General features: G+C 37.8%; 1 protein-coding gene across 1 annotated transcript in view; it reads right to left on the bottom strand.

Moving 5' to 3' along the window:
• ITPR2 (inositol 1,4,5-trisphosphate receptor type 2) overlaps positions 1 to 13,417 on the bottom strand; it is a 523,041-nt gene that overhangs the window by 360,706 nt on the left and 148,918 nt on the right. Inside the window, exons 14-15 of the mRNA XM_049882682.1 lie at positions 4,709 to 4,850; positions 1,961 to 2,122 (exon numbers count right to left, since the gene is read on the bottom strand). Coding sequence (XP_049738639.1) covers positions 1,961 to 2,122; positions 4,709 to 4,850 — 304 coding nt within the window. The remainder of the gene's footprint in view (positions 1 to 1,960; positions 2,123 to 4,708; positions 4,851 to 13,417) is intronic.

Genomic DNA, 13,417 nt, shown 5'->3' on the forward strand with positions numbered 1-13,417 from the left:
AACTAACCAAATTTTAAACAAATTTATATTAAACAAACATTTATATTATTGAACACAGTGCAAAATATTATGTGATTTAAAGATTAAAATGAGTTACAAGGGTGGGGAAGGAGGGGGAGAGGAAATCACTAACTAGATAGTAGATAAGTGTCAACTTCAGTGACAGGAAGGACAACACACAATACAGGGGAAGTCAGCACAACTGGACTAAAGCAAAAGCATAGAAATTTCCTAGACACATCCAAACACTTTAAGGGACAAAGTATCTGGGACTGGGCTCTGGGGACCACAGTCTTGGAGGACATCTAGGTAAACTGGCATAACAAAGGTTATAAAGAAAACGTTCTACATTCCACTTTGGTGAGCAGCATCTGGGGTCTTAAAAGCCTGTAAGAGGCTATCTAAGATACATCTATTGGTCCCACCCTACTCATAGCAAAAGAAAACCAAAGACACAAGGAAAATACTGGCTCAAAGGACTAAAGGTCCACATAAATGAGAGACTCCATCAGCTTGACACCAGAAGAACTAAATGGTACCAGGCTACCACCAACGACCACGCTGACAGGGATCACAATCGAGAGTTCTGGAGAGAGCAGGAGAAAAATGTAGAACACAATTCAAATTCACATGAAAAAACCAGACTTATTGGTCTGAAAGAGACTGGAGGAACCTCCAAAAGTATAGCCCCCGGATGCTCTGCTAACCCAGAACTGAAACCATTCCCAAAGCCCACTTTTCAGACAAAGATTAGACAGGCCTACAAAACAAAAAATAACACATGTGAGAAACGTGCTTCTTCTTAGCCCAATCAAATATATGAGACCAAATAGCTGGCTCCTGTCCAAAAGCAGGACAAGAAGGCGGGAAGGGACAGGAACTGGATGAATGGACACAGGGAACCTGGGATGGAAAGGGGGAGTGTGCTGTCACATTGTGGGGATTGCAACAAATGTCACAAAACATTATATGTATAAATTTTTTAATGAGAAATTAATGTAAGCCGTAAACTTTCACCTAAAGCACAATAAAAAGAAAAATAGATAAATAAAATGGGACTTAAAAGGAACTTCGCTCTCAGTTGGCACCTTTTAGCTAATCCATAAATACACTGGGGCTCCCTTCCTCCACAGTTAGGGATATCTTAGGGCAAAAGTCTGAAGTGCCCTTTTAAGTATCCATCATTCTATCCTCATAAATCCCTATTCCTAAAATTCCTGCTTCTATACGACTTTGGAAACCCCGCTCCTTGGAAACTCTACAGGGCAGTTCTACTCTGTCCTACAGGGTCGCTATGAGTCGGAATCGACTCAACGGCACTTGGTTTTTTTATACGACTTTATGAAAATGATTCTCATCCCACTCAAATGCTTCTTCTGCAAGTACCCTTCCTATGTTCCCCCAGCCAAAAATGACATCTCCATCTTCTGAATTCCCCATGCAGTCTTTTATCTTTCATGTCCTCTCCTTCCATAATACGGGAGCCCTGGTGGTGCAGTAGTTAAGCACTCAGCTGCTAACTGAAAGGTCAGCAATTTGAACACAGCAGCCACTCCACAAGAGCAGTCTGCTTCCGTAGAGATTGACAGCCTTGGAAACCCTATGGGGCAGTTCTACTCTATCCTATAGGGTCACTATGAGTCAGAATCGACTCGATGGCAATGGGTTTGGGTTTTTTTTCCATAATACATACATACATGCATCCTGCCCAGCAGGAGCTGGTACCAAGCACACAATAAGGACTCTGGACATCCTCCCCCAATGGCTCTAATTCTATATGGAAGAATACACATTTCAGCTCAAAAAGATTTACAGATCATTTTTGTGGGCTGTCAACATAAGACATTACATTTCAAAGTTAGATTTCCCATTCATCTGTATATGCTTTAGAGTAGTAACTAAAAGAACCTCCCCATACCTTAAATGTTAGAAAGAGTTAAAATAAGGGCCACCCTCTGACCTGATTTTTCCGGTAGTCCTGCTGAGAATGTCTCAGGATGCGGTAACAGAGTCGCAACATGTACTTGTAGGGAGCGTATCTCTGGTCCCCCAGATCTTCAAGCCTCAACATTGAGCCTTCTCCAGCTTTCTCCTTAAAGGGTGCTTTAAGAATCCCAAATACCTAATAGGAATAAAAACAACTGCCTATTCTGATGAATGGAGGTACAAGTTTTACAACTTACTCACATTTTTTAACAAAAACATTGACTAAAAAACACTTCCGTATTATTGAAGTAAAATTAATATAAAGAAAAAGAAAAGGATACAGGGCCAATTTATTGAGGAACCGAAAAACACTGCTAAAAGGTTTCCCTGAACGGAATGACAAAAACATTATTTAAATAAATTTTGTTTAGAAATTATATTTTATTAAAATAAGAAATACAAAGTTAAGAGGTTGTACCGAGTTACGTGAGTATATTAAGATGAACTAAAATATAGATATAGGTTTTATAGTTTCTTCTGTTGCTTTCAAAATTATCTAAAAACAAAATAATATTTTTTTAAAAATTGTATTTTTAACCTAAAACTGACATCAGAAAATTCCTTCCAAATATTGCTCCCAAAACTCTTCATGAAAGACTTTATTTACTGGTCTTGTTATACAAAGATGTGGCCAAATCAGGGTATTAGCATTCAAACATTAACAAATAAGGAGCCATATGTGCAGCTGATGGGCACCTTTTAGTAGAAAGTTTAGTGGTTGGGAAGTATTTAAAAAACATCAAGAAATATAATGCTTTTAGGCAGCAGGACAGCAGGTAGAATCGCCTGCAGAGAAGCTGGTAGGATGAGTAAATTGGTACAGAGCACATAGGCAAAGGCGTGAGAATTAGTATAAGAAAAAGCCAAATGAAAGCAATTACTCTTTGGAATTCATGAAATATAATACAAATTCAAATTTCTTCAATAATTCCATATTCACTAAACCTTGAATTTCATATTTAGTGAAATAAAACGTTTGACATATGTTGATTAAAATTAATAAACCTTTCAAGGTCATAAATGTCCTTGAAATAAAATGTTTTGTACAAAAGAATAGCTATTGTCAGAAAAGACTTTGCCCCATTAGATCTGCAACCTTTATTGTACTTGAGAAAAATATCAGTTTTATATCTTTACTCAGTTATAAAATATTAATTGACAATATGTCTACTGTTACTCTTTCCCACCTCTACAAGACACATACATTAATAATAGGATTTTTTTTTTAGTATCTTCTTTGAGCCCACATTTAATTAATGCAAAAGCCCATTACTTTAAATAGCAATTGACTGAATGAAAAATGTATAAAATTTGACACGTTCATATGTGCATATTATTCAGAAGTGAATTAGTTTACTAGAGTGCTATGAATAATTTCAGGAAGGTAAGGTATAGAAGCAGCTCTAGATTTTTAGGGGGAAAAAAACTAAGATATTTTATAGAGCATTTGTGAGCTGATGAATACACTGTCATTTTTATACTTCCCTAGGGAAGAGACGGACCAGTCCTGGAGAAGGACCTTGGGAAAGTAGAGGGTCAGTGAAAAAGAGGAAGAACTTTAACAGGATGGATTGACACAGTGTCTGCAACAATGGGCTCAAGCGTAACAACTGTGAGGTTGGCACAGGACCTGGTAGTGTTTTGTTCTATTGTACATATGGTCTTCATGAGTCGGAACCAACTTGACAGCACCCAACAACAACAAGGGAAGAGAGGAGAAAGTAGTAGGAAGTTGATGGAGATGGCAGTTTCCAGGTCTCCTGAAAATCCTACCTAGAAATTTTTCCAACACACTTTCAGGAGATAATCTGACCATACAGAATTTTTAGAGGCCTGTGGTAGGCAAAAGAGTCCCTAGAAGGTAAAACGGTTGGTGGCTTGAGTCCACCCAGGGGTGCCATGGAAGAAAGTCCTGGGGATCTGTTTCCAAAAAATCAGCCATTGAAAACCTTATGGAGTACAGTTCTACTCTGATACACACGCATCACCATAAGTTGGAATCAACTCAATGGCATCTGGTTTTTTGGATTTTGGTGGTAGGCAGCATCTAAGATGGAGCCCTCTGATCCCAGCCTCCTGGTAGTCACACCTGTGTAATTATCTCTCCTTGAGTGTGGGCTGGAGTTATTAACTTACTCCTTTGGAAACCCTGGTGGTGCAGTGGTTAAGTGCTACGGCTGCTAACGCAAGGGTCGGCAGTTTAAATCCACCAGGCGCTCCTTGGAAACTCTATGGGGCAGTTCTACTCTATCCTACAGGGTCGCTATGAGTTGGAATCAACTCGACGGCACTGGGTTTGTTTGGTTTTGGTTTAACTAATAGAACTAGTAGAACTGATAGGCTGTCACTTCTAAGTTTAGGGTATAAAAAAGATTATAACTTCTGCACTGGGTGCTCTCTCTCGGATCCCTAGTTTCTAGGAAAAGCTAGCTACTATGTCTTGAGGCAGCCCTGTAGAGAGAGCCACATGAGTAAGCTTGGAAGCAGATCCTCCCCTAGCAGAGCCCTGAGATGACTGCAGCCCCAACCAACATTGTGGTTGCAGCCTTGTGAAAGGCCCTGAGCAAGAAGCATCCGTCCAAGCCACTCCTAGACTCCTGACCCACAGAAACAATGAGATATTAAGTATCTTGTTCTTTCAGCCACTATGTTTTGGGGTAATTTGTTACACGGCAATAGATGACTAATACAATAAAAAAAAATACTAATGAAAAAAATTCACCTGTGCCAATATATTTTGTTCCCTCATTAATTTTTGACGTTCTCGGTTTGGCTTAGTGATAAACACATCCAGAACTTCTTGTCCATTGTTAGGTACATCAGCAGCAAAGAAGATGAGGTCTTCTAGTAATTTGGTTACAAACCTATCACAGATTGAAAAGGAAATTTTACTTTATGGTATGTTTAATTTTGGAAAAATAAAGAGTTAGAACTAAAACACTGGAAAACAAAGGAATTCTTTTTTAATCAGCAAAAGATAATATTGTTAACCTAAATCTTCACAGTGAATATCCCTTCTCCAGTTCTCCCAACCCCCACCTCTGGCTCTAATCAAGCATTTGCAAATACTACTATAAAACAAAGCCACGTGAGCCTCAACAACAGATGTCTTGGTAGGAAAACACCATCAGATGCTGTTCAAAGCAGAATATTTTTGCTTAAGAGAGAGCAGCTATACTTCTAAGTTCCTGAATTCATTTTTTTTTTTTTTAATGATTAACTAAAACTATATTTCCTGATCATCACCAAATTTCAATCTCTTTAATTTACACAACAGGAAAAACTTAAATGATCTGGAATAAAAACAGAGTAAGCAATGAGATGCTTTAAATTGTTATGAAAGTATTAACAGATCTACAAAAATCACCTAGTATCCTAGAACTGTACAATAACATTCACTTCTAACTCTAAACATTAGTTATTATCATAGCTCTCAGTAGCCTTTAGTACCTGACATGTCTTAGCAACCCTTCCTCCTTTAGCCCTCTTTTTCTCCCCCACTTTGTTCTTGTTTGTTTGTTTGTTTTTATTGTGGTAAATATATATACATAACAGAACATTTGCCCATTCAACATTTTTCATGTACAGTTTAGTGACGCTGATTATATTCATCCTGTTGTATAAGTATCACCACTACTCTTTTCCAAATTATTTCACCACCATTAACAGAAACCCAGTGTCTGCTAAGCAATGACTCCTGATGTCCTCCTCCCTGCCACCTCTGATAACCATTAATAAACTTTGATCTCTCTGTATTTGCCTATTTCATATAAGTGGGATCATATAATATTTGTCCTTTTGTGACTGATTATTTCAGCATATGTTCAGGGGTCATCCATGCTGTAGCATGTATCAGGACTTCATTTCTCTTTATGGAAGAGGAATATTCCATTGTATGTATGTACTACATCTATGTATCCATTCATCTGTCCGTGGACATTATGGTTGTTTCCACCTTTTGGCTATTGTGAACAGGGCTGCAATAAACATTGCTGCATACATTTCCTGCTTTCAATTCTTTTGAGTATAGACCTAGAAATGGAACTTCTGGATCATATGATAGTTCTATGTTTAACTTTTTTAGGAACCGCCCAACTTTTTCCACAGTGGTTGATTTCTTTTACAACGCCACCAACAATCGAAGATTTCAATTTTTCCACCCCCTCACCACACCCATTGTATTTGTTTTTTTGTAGGCAAAGGACTTGAATAGACATTTTACCAAAGAAGAAATACCAATGGCCAAAAAGCACATAAAAAGATGCTCAAGTTACCCCAAAATGTAGTGGCTGAGAAAACTAGATACTTAATATCTCATATGATCACTTCACTTCAAATCACCAGGGATTCCATGGTTTCTTCATATGTTTGTTTTAACTTTTAGACCAACCTATTTCTTTTGAAAAATGTGTCTGATAGAATCTACTTATATAGGTTTAATCTCCAAGACCAACCACAGAACTGTAAAATGATTTATGCTTATCAAGATGTGATGTGAATGTCTTTTGAAATTGTGACTTAATGCCTTCCAAATAACTCTGTAATTCTTCAAAAAAAAACCTAATATCTCATAGTTTCTATGGGTCAGGAGTCTAAGAATGGCTTGGACGGGTGGTTTTTGCTCAGGGTCTTCCACAGGCTGTCATTAGTCAAATCAGAATCTCAGAAAACATGACTTTTTTTAAATAAGGCAAAAGCTGTGCATGTAAATTAGTTTAACCATATACTGCTATCAGCACAATCCTGTACTATTATTAGTATGATCAATTATGATCACATGAATACGAAAACTACAATTTACTACCTTATTTTTATGCAAATAATGCATGCCTCCTGCATTTGCCAGCTGCACCCTCCCTCCCACCCCCATGAGGCATCCTCGTAAGTGCATCAAGATAATTTTTCTTCACAGCCAACATATTAAAAAAAAAAAAGAAAGAAAAACTGGAATAGTAGTGCCCCGGTGGCATAGTGGTTAAATGCCATGGCTGCTAACCAAAGGGACAGCAGTTCGAATGCGCCAGGTGCTCCTTGGAAACTCTATGGGGACCGTTCTACTCTGTCCTATAGGGTCGCTATGACTTGGAATTGACTCAAGGGCACTGGGTTTGGTTTCTTTTGGTTTACGAAAATACCTCACAGGGGGAGGGTGCAGCTGGGCAAACAAACGCAGAAGGCACCTGTTAGTTGTGTAAAAACACGGTACAGCTCTTTTGGGAGTCAAATACTCCAGAAAAGTGTGGAATGTATTCAGTTAGAGAGCATCTTGATCCTGTCTCCAGATTTGCCTCCCGAGAGAGAGTACTTTTATGGAGTCAAATGGGCACAAGCTTAATCCAGAATTTACCCACACAGATAGACATCTCGGCATACTTCCAAAGATCATAAACTTCACTTTAAAACTCCAGGGATTCTATGGTTCCTTCATATGTTTGTTTTAACTTTTAGACCAATCTATCCCTTTTGAAAAATGTGTCTGATAGAATCTACTTACATATTTAGGTTTAATCTCCAAGAGCAACCACAGAATTGTAAAATGATTCATGCTCATCAAAATGTGATGTGAACTTCTTTTAAAATTGTAACCTAATGCCTTCCAAATAACTCTGTTATTGTTTTAAAAAAAACCTAATTCTTTTGAGCTCAGGTTACTTCCACAAACTGAAATTAAGTTGAGCCTCGGTTGCTATCTGCTCAATCCACAAGTGCAGCTTGAGTATAAATTCTGCATTTTTCTTTTTTAAAATTAGCAATATTCCTTTTCCCTTGCTCTTCCAAGTTCATGATATTTGGATGTTTAAACATTTAAGACAGCACAGTTTTGTGAGCGACTATGGATCACCCTGCTTCAAAGTCTTTCAAATAGCCTGAAAATTGGTGATGGTTAATGGACTGATGGAGAAAACGAACAGTCTGGAGAGGGTCACTATACATTACCCTTGCTTGCAGAGTCTACCTTCTCTGGGGATGAGGCAATGGAAGCCAAGAACACCAACCTTCTCTTTTGACCTCTGAAACTGTCACCATTTCACCTTAAATATCTTATCTGTGGCAAAGTGAACTGGACCTTTTCCATTTAGATCAAACTCTCATTCTGTGTCAGTAGGTGCTCAGGTCCTACAAACTCATATTTTGCTACCATTACTGATTTGTTTTTTAAAAACCATTTTTGTAACTTTCCGTCACATAATTCTTTTAGTTCAAACTTTAACACCCCCACTCCCTAATAAAAATGCAGCAACAAAAGGTAAAATATATTTTTAAAAATAAAAAGACACAGCACACCCAAAAACATCATACAAAGTGTTGTGGATTAGGAACAAAATAAGAAAAACAGTGATGAGCAGGGATAATGATCAACTCTTCCAAGGTAACAGGAACTACGCACAACTGGTAAGAAACCAGGTTAAAGACTTGAAAGCAGGGACCAAAGTAGGGCTTCACCACCCCTAAAAGGAATCTTAACAATTCCATGATCCTTGATCAGGTTCTAGCTGTGTAGTTGTGGAAGGAAACAGAGGAAGTAACATAGACAGGACTGGCTCAAGCCACCTGAAATGTCAGTGGGTAAAGCCCCAAACTACCACAGGACAATAAACCCCCACCCTCAATATCAGATATCATTCTGGGCTAGTTTAGGGATGCCAGGTGGAGGTAACCATAAAATCGATAGAGAAGACGAGTAAATGCAGAGAGAAGCAAAAAAAAATCTACTACTCAAGCAGGGCCTGCATATTAAAATTCCAAACCCCAGATGGAAAACTGACATTAAGGAAGCCATGATACCTAGAGCAACAGAGGAAGGAGGAGAGTCAGGAACAGGAGGAGGAAATGGAACATGTGGCTAACTGCCTCCTTTGCTATGAGACCAAAAGAACTGAGTGCTACCATTACTGAACATTTGGATCAAAGATTCTATACAAGAATCCTGATCAAAAAGGGGAAAATACAGAACAGAATTTCAAATTCTCACGGACTTCTGACTTTCTGGATCCTCAGCCCCTGAAACTATTGGCCTAAGATAATCTTTAAACCTTAAACCAAAAATATCTCCCCGAAGTGTTCTTACAACCAAGCAAAGTTTAGCTTAACTAGTAAAGAATGTCTGCCTTGAGGACTGTGTTCTTTTAGGATCTATCCATATGGGATCAAACTGACAACAGCAACTGGCAAGATTAGATAGGAGATTAGAGGGCAGTGAGTTTATGTTAATGGGGGAGAAACAACTCAGAAAAGGAGGATGAGAATGGTTGTACAACTTAAAGAATGTAATCAATGTCACTGAATTGTACAAATAGAATTGTTGAATTGGTATATGTTCTGCTGTGTATATCCACAACTACAACAAAAATAAATTATTAAAAAGAAAAAGCCATCATACTCAAAAATCAGGAAGATAATTTGTTACCAACGAAGTACAAGCAAGAGAAAAATTTCAAAATAACTTCTAATGAGTGTGTTTTCAATCCTTAAGGAGATAAAGAAGGCAATTACAACAAAATTGGTAGCATATATATTTTAAAAACAGGCAGATATGAATAAAGGATATACAAGTATAAAAAGAACCAATAGAAACCTGAGAAATAAAAACTGTATCCATTTAAATAAAAACCTACCTAGTGAAGATAAACTATTCTGCATAAAATCCTAAGAAAAAACCAGTGAATTATAAGACAATATTGAGAACTTGATCCAGAAAGCAACATAGAGATTAAAAATGACAAATCATAAAAGTGAAGTGAGAAGGGGGGTGAATTAAGAAGATCCACTATATATTTGAGTTCCAAAAGAAGGAGAAAAAAAAAGATAAAAAAGCAATATTTGAAGAGAATATGGCTGAAATTTTTCCAAAATCTAAGGAAGACATGAGCATTCAGACTAAAAGTGTATCACAAGTGGCAAATGGGAAAAATAAAAATAACATTTTCTGTAAGCACATCATAATGAAATTGCAGAACAATAAAGACTTTCTTAAAAAACTACAAAATTATCTGAAAGTAAAATATATATATATATTATGAATAAGAATAACAATTCTGTTAACTGTAAACTTCTTAACGGCAATAACAAACCAAAAAACCTATTGCCATCGAGTTGATTCTGACTCATAGAGACCCTATAGGACAGAATAGAAATGCCCCACAGGGTTTCCCAGGAGCACCTGATGGATTTGAACTGCTGAACTAAGGTTTTAGACAATTACAAAAAAGTTGGGAGGGAGAATATCAGTGCAAAGTTAAAGCATGTTGGGATACTTGTCTCCCATAATAAGAAAGAAAGAATTAATAATCTCATATTTTTTAAGAAAGAATATATAGTTAAACGTATGATCATAATTTAAGGGCAATGGCTAAAGAACAGATGTATGACCTATAACTTCTAAACCAGTAGGGTAAAAAGAGAAATTGGAAAAAATATATAAAACTCTATCAATCTAATAACTAATAACCTATAGCTAATAACCTATAACTTCTAAACCAGTAGGGTAAAAAGAGAAATTGGAAAAAATATATAAAACTCTATCAATCTAATGGAAAGCAAGAAAGGAGAGGAGGGGGGAAAAAAACTCTACTAAAAAAAGAACAAAATGAGTCCAAATACATCATTTATCAAAATGCAAGTAACTGACCTTGCCAATTAAAGATAAACTGTTAAATTAGATTTTAAAATCCAGCTCTCTAGTACTCACAGGAGACATACCCAAAATAAAATGTCTAGGAAATTTGAAATAAAAGGATAGAAAAAGAGACTTCAGGTAAATACTAAACAAAAGATAGCTGGTGATGGATAGTAATAACAGGCAAATAAAATTTAAGGGGAAAGTGGCATTGCTATAGGACGATATTAAGTTTGAATCAGAAGGATATCTGATCTGACAATCTCATGTTCGATTTCCCCTATTCTAGATTCTGAGCTTCTATAGTGGAGAATTAAAAACAACCTTCAAGATGAATGAAGACATGAATATAATTTGTGATGTCTGGTGGTGCAGTGGTTAAAGAGCTTGGTTAGAACCCATCAGCCACTCACAGGAGAAGAGAAGTGGCAGTCTGCTTCCAAAAGATTACAGCCTTGGAAATCCTGTGGGGCAGTTCTACTCTGTCCAATAGGGTCACTATGAGTAGAGATCGACTGACGGCAAGGCGTTTACCACTCTGTTACCACTGCATATAAACATATGGCATGGCCCAGTGTCTACCACATTTTAAAGACTGGATTTTTTTAAAACCTAGTCTTATAACTGGACAACGAATAAGAAAGACCGAAGAACTGACACCTTTGAATTGTGGTGTTCGTGAAGAACATTGACTATACCTTGGACTGCCAGAAGAACGAACAAATCTGTCTTGGAAGAAGTACAACCAGAACGCTCCTTAGAAGCAAGGATGGTGAGACTACATCTCACATAGTTTGGACATGTTATCAGGAGGGATCAGTCCCTGGAGAAGGACATCATGCTTGGTAAAGTAGAGGGTCATAGGAAAAGAGGAAGACCCTCAACAAGATGGATTCACACAGTGGCTGCAACAATAGGCTCAAGCATAACAATAATTGTGAGGATAGCGCAGGACCAGGCAGTGTTTCGTTCTGTTGCGCATAGGGTCACTATGAGACAGAACCAACTCGACAGCACCTAACAACAACAACAATCTTATAGTCTATCTTTAGTGGACAAGTTCAATTACTTTACATTTAATAAATAATATACATGGACTTATCTTACTTTGATTTTTTTTTCTTTCTTTAGTGGTATACATATATACAGGGCTTTCATAATGCTGAATTAATTACATCTCTAAACTATAAGATGTTTCAATAGAAGCCTTCACATCTTTTTCTGTACCAACTAGGGGTAAAACATGGAGTCCCTGGGTAGTGTAAATGGTTAAGGCCTCAACTACTAGCAGAAGGGTTGGCAGTTCAAACCCACCCAGAGGCACCTCAAAGGCAGACCTGGAGATGTGCTTGCAAAAGGTCACAGCCTTGAAAACTCTATAGAGCAGAGCTACTCTGCACACATGGGTTCGCCATGAGTCAGAATAGACTTGACAGCAACTAGATACAACAGAGGTAAAACAGGGTGCAGAAATTTCGGCTTAGAAGACATTGTCATTTCCTCAAGCTCTGAAGAGCAGTTTACCCTCTCCCCTCCCCTCCCCTGAACCACGCTCCCAATACTCTCAACTCAGGATGCAGCTATAAGATCAGAAAATTCCCCTGAAAAATCTCAGAGGTTGAGAACCTTGGAGCACAACACAGGAGCCATGTCTCCAGAGTCCATTGCTGGGGTGATTAAAGGGGGAGCTAAAACAAAGAGAAAGGATTCAAAGAATACAGGCATTTTGAGACAGAGATCTGCAGTGCTGTATCGCCTTTCCTTCCACTTTGTATCATTCTTCCCGGTTTTGAGTAAAAGAATGTCTAATAATAACTCCATCCTCCAGAGGGAAAAAAAGTCAGAGTTGGAGGATTTTTTTTCCAGAAGAATTTTATATTGAATTTTAAAGGCGCAAAAATAATATACATGCGTTGAACTATGCCAATAAGCCCTACTGTACTGAAAGGAGCTTTGAATGAATTTTGATAGGAGGTAGCTTTTCTGAAATTACTAAATTAAAACCAATTATTGCAATTTTCTATTTCTCAGGCAAAGCCATCTCTTTGCTACGATGTTTTTCACTCTAAAACAGTGGGGAAGGAAATGGGGAACATAAAGGTGCCTGCTCCCTGATCAATCCTGGTCCACCACCTTCCTTAGAATCATCTTTAACAGTTATGATTCTCTCCAGGAAGAACTGGGTAAGGGTAACTTGGGCAGGGTTACAGACAACAGTGGTGAAGCCACTCCTAACATGAATCTCTGTCTTTTTCATCCAGGAATACCTTAGCGCTTAGCAGGAGAGACTTTTAAGCAAGGCTGTCTAATTTCTGGGCATGTGCGAGAGTGACAAAAGGAGAATTAACAGATAAATAGCAGGCAAATAAACAGTGCTATCTGCATACCGGGTATCATTCCCTATTCAATTCTCTGTAGCCCAGAAAATGAGGCAGTTGTTTCAGCTTCTGGCCTTTATCATTTCCCCGCAACAGGGTTAGAGGTACAATTGGATACACAACTGTTGTTTTCAAAAAGGGTTTTGTGAAGGGGAAAACAGAGGTTAAGAACAGAGAGGAAGCTGAGGAACAGCTATTTCATTTGTTTGCCTATTTATGATTTTTTAACTGATGGAAGTGGAGGGAAGCAAGTTGGATTTTGTTCCTTTGTATTGCAAGATACATACTGAAAAGCTCATAAGGCATATCTGTTTAGTTAACAAATATTTATAAAATGAATCCCCATGAAACCACCACCTAGAATGGGAAATGGAACACTGTAGAAGCCCCCACAAGCCCCTGGCCAATTACAACCTCTTTCTCCCTTCGAAGGTTA

Source organism: Elephas maximus, chromosome 4 (assembly GCF_024166365.1).
Source record: "Elephas maximus indicus isolate mEleMax1 chromosome 4, mEleMax1 primary haplotype, whole genome shotgun sequence".
Taxonomy (NCBI): domain Eukaryota; kingdom Metazoa; phylum Chordata; class Mammalia; order Proboscidea; family Elephantidae; genus Elephas; species Elephas maximus.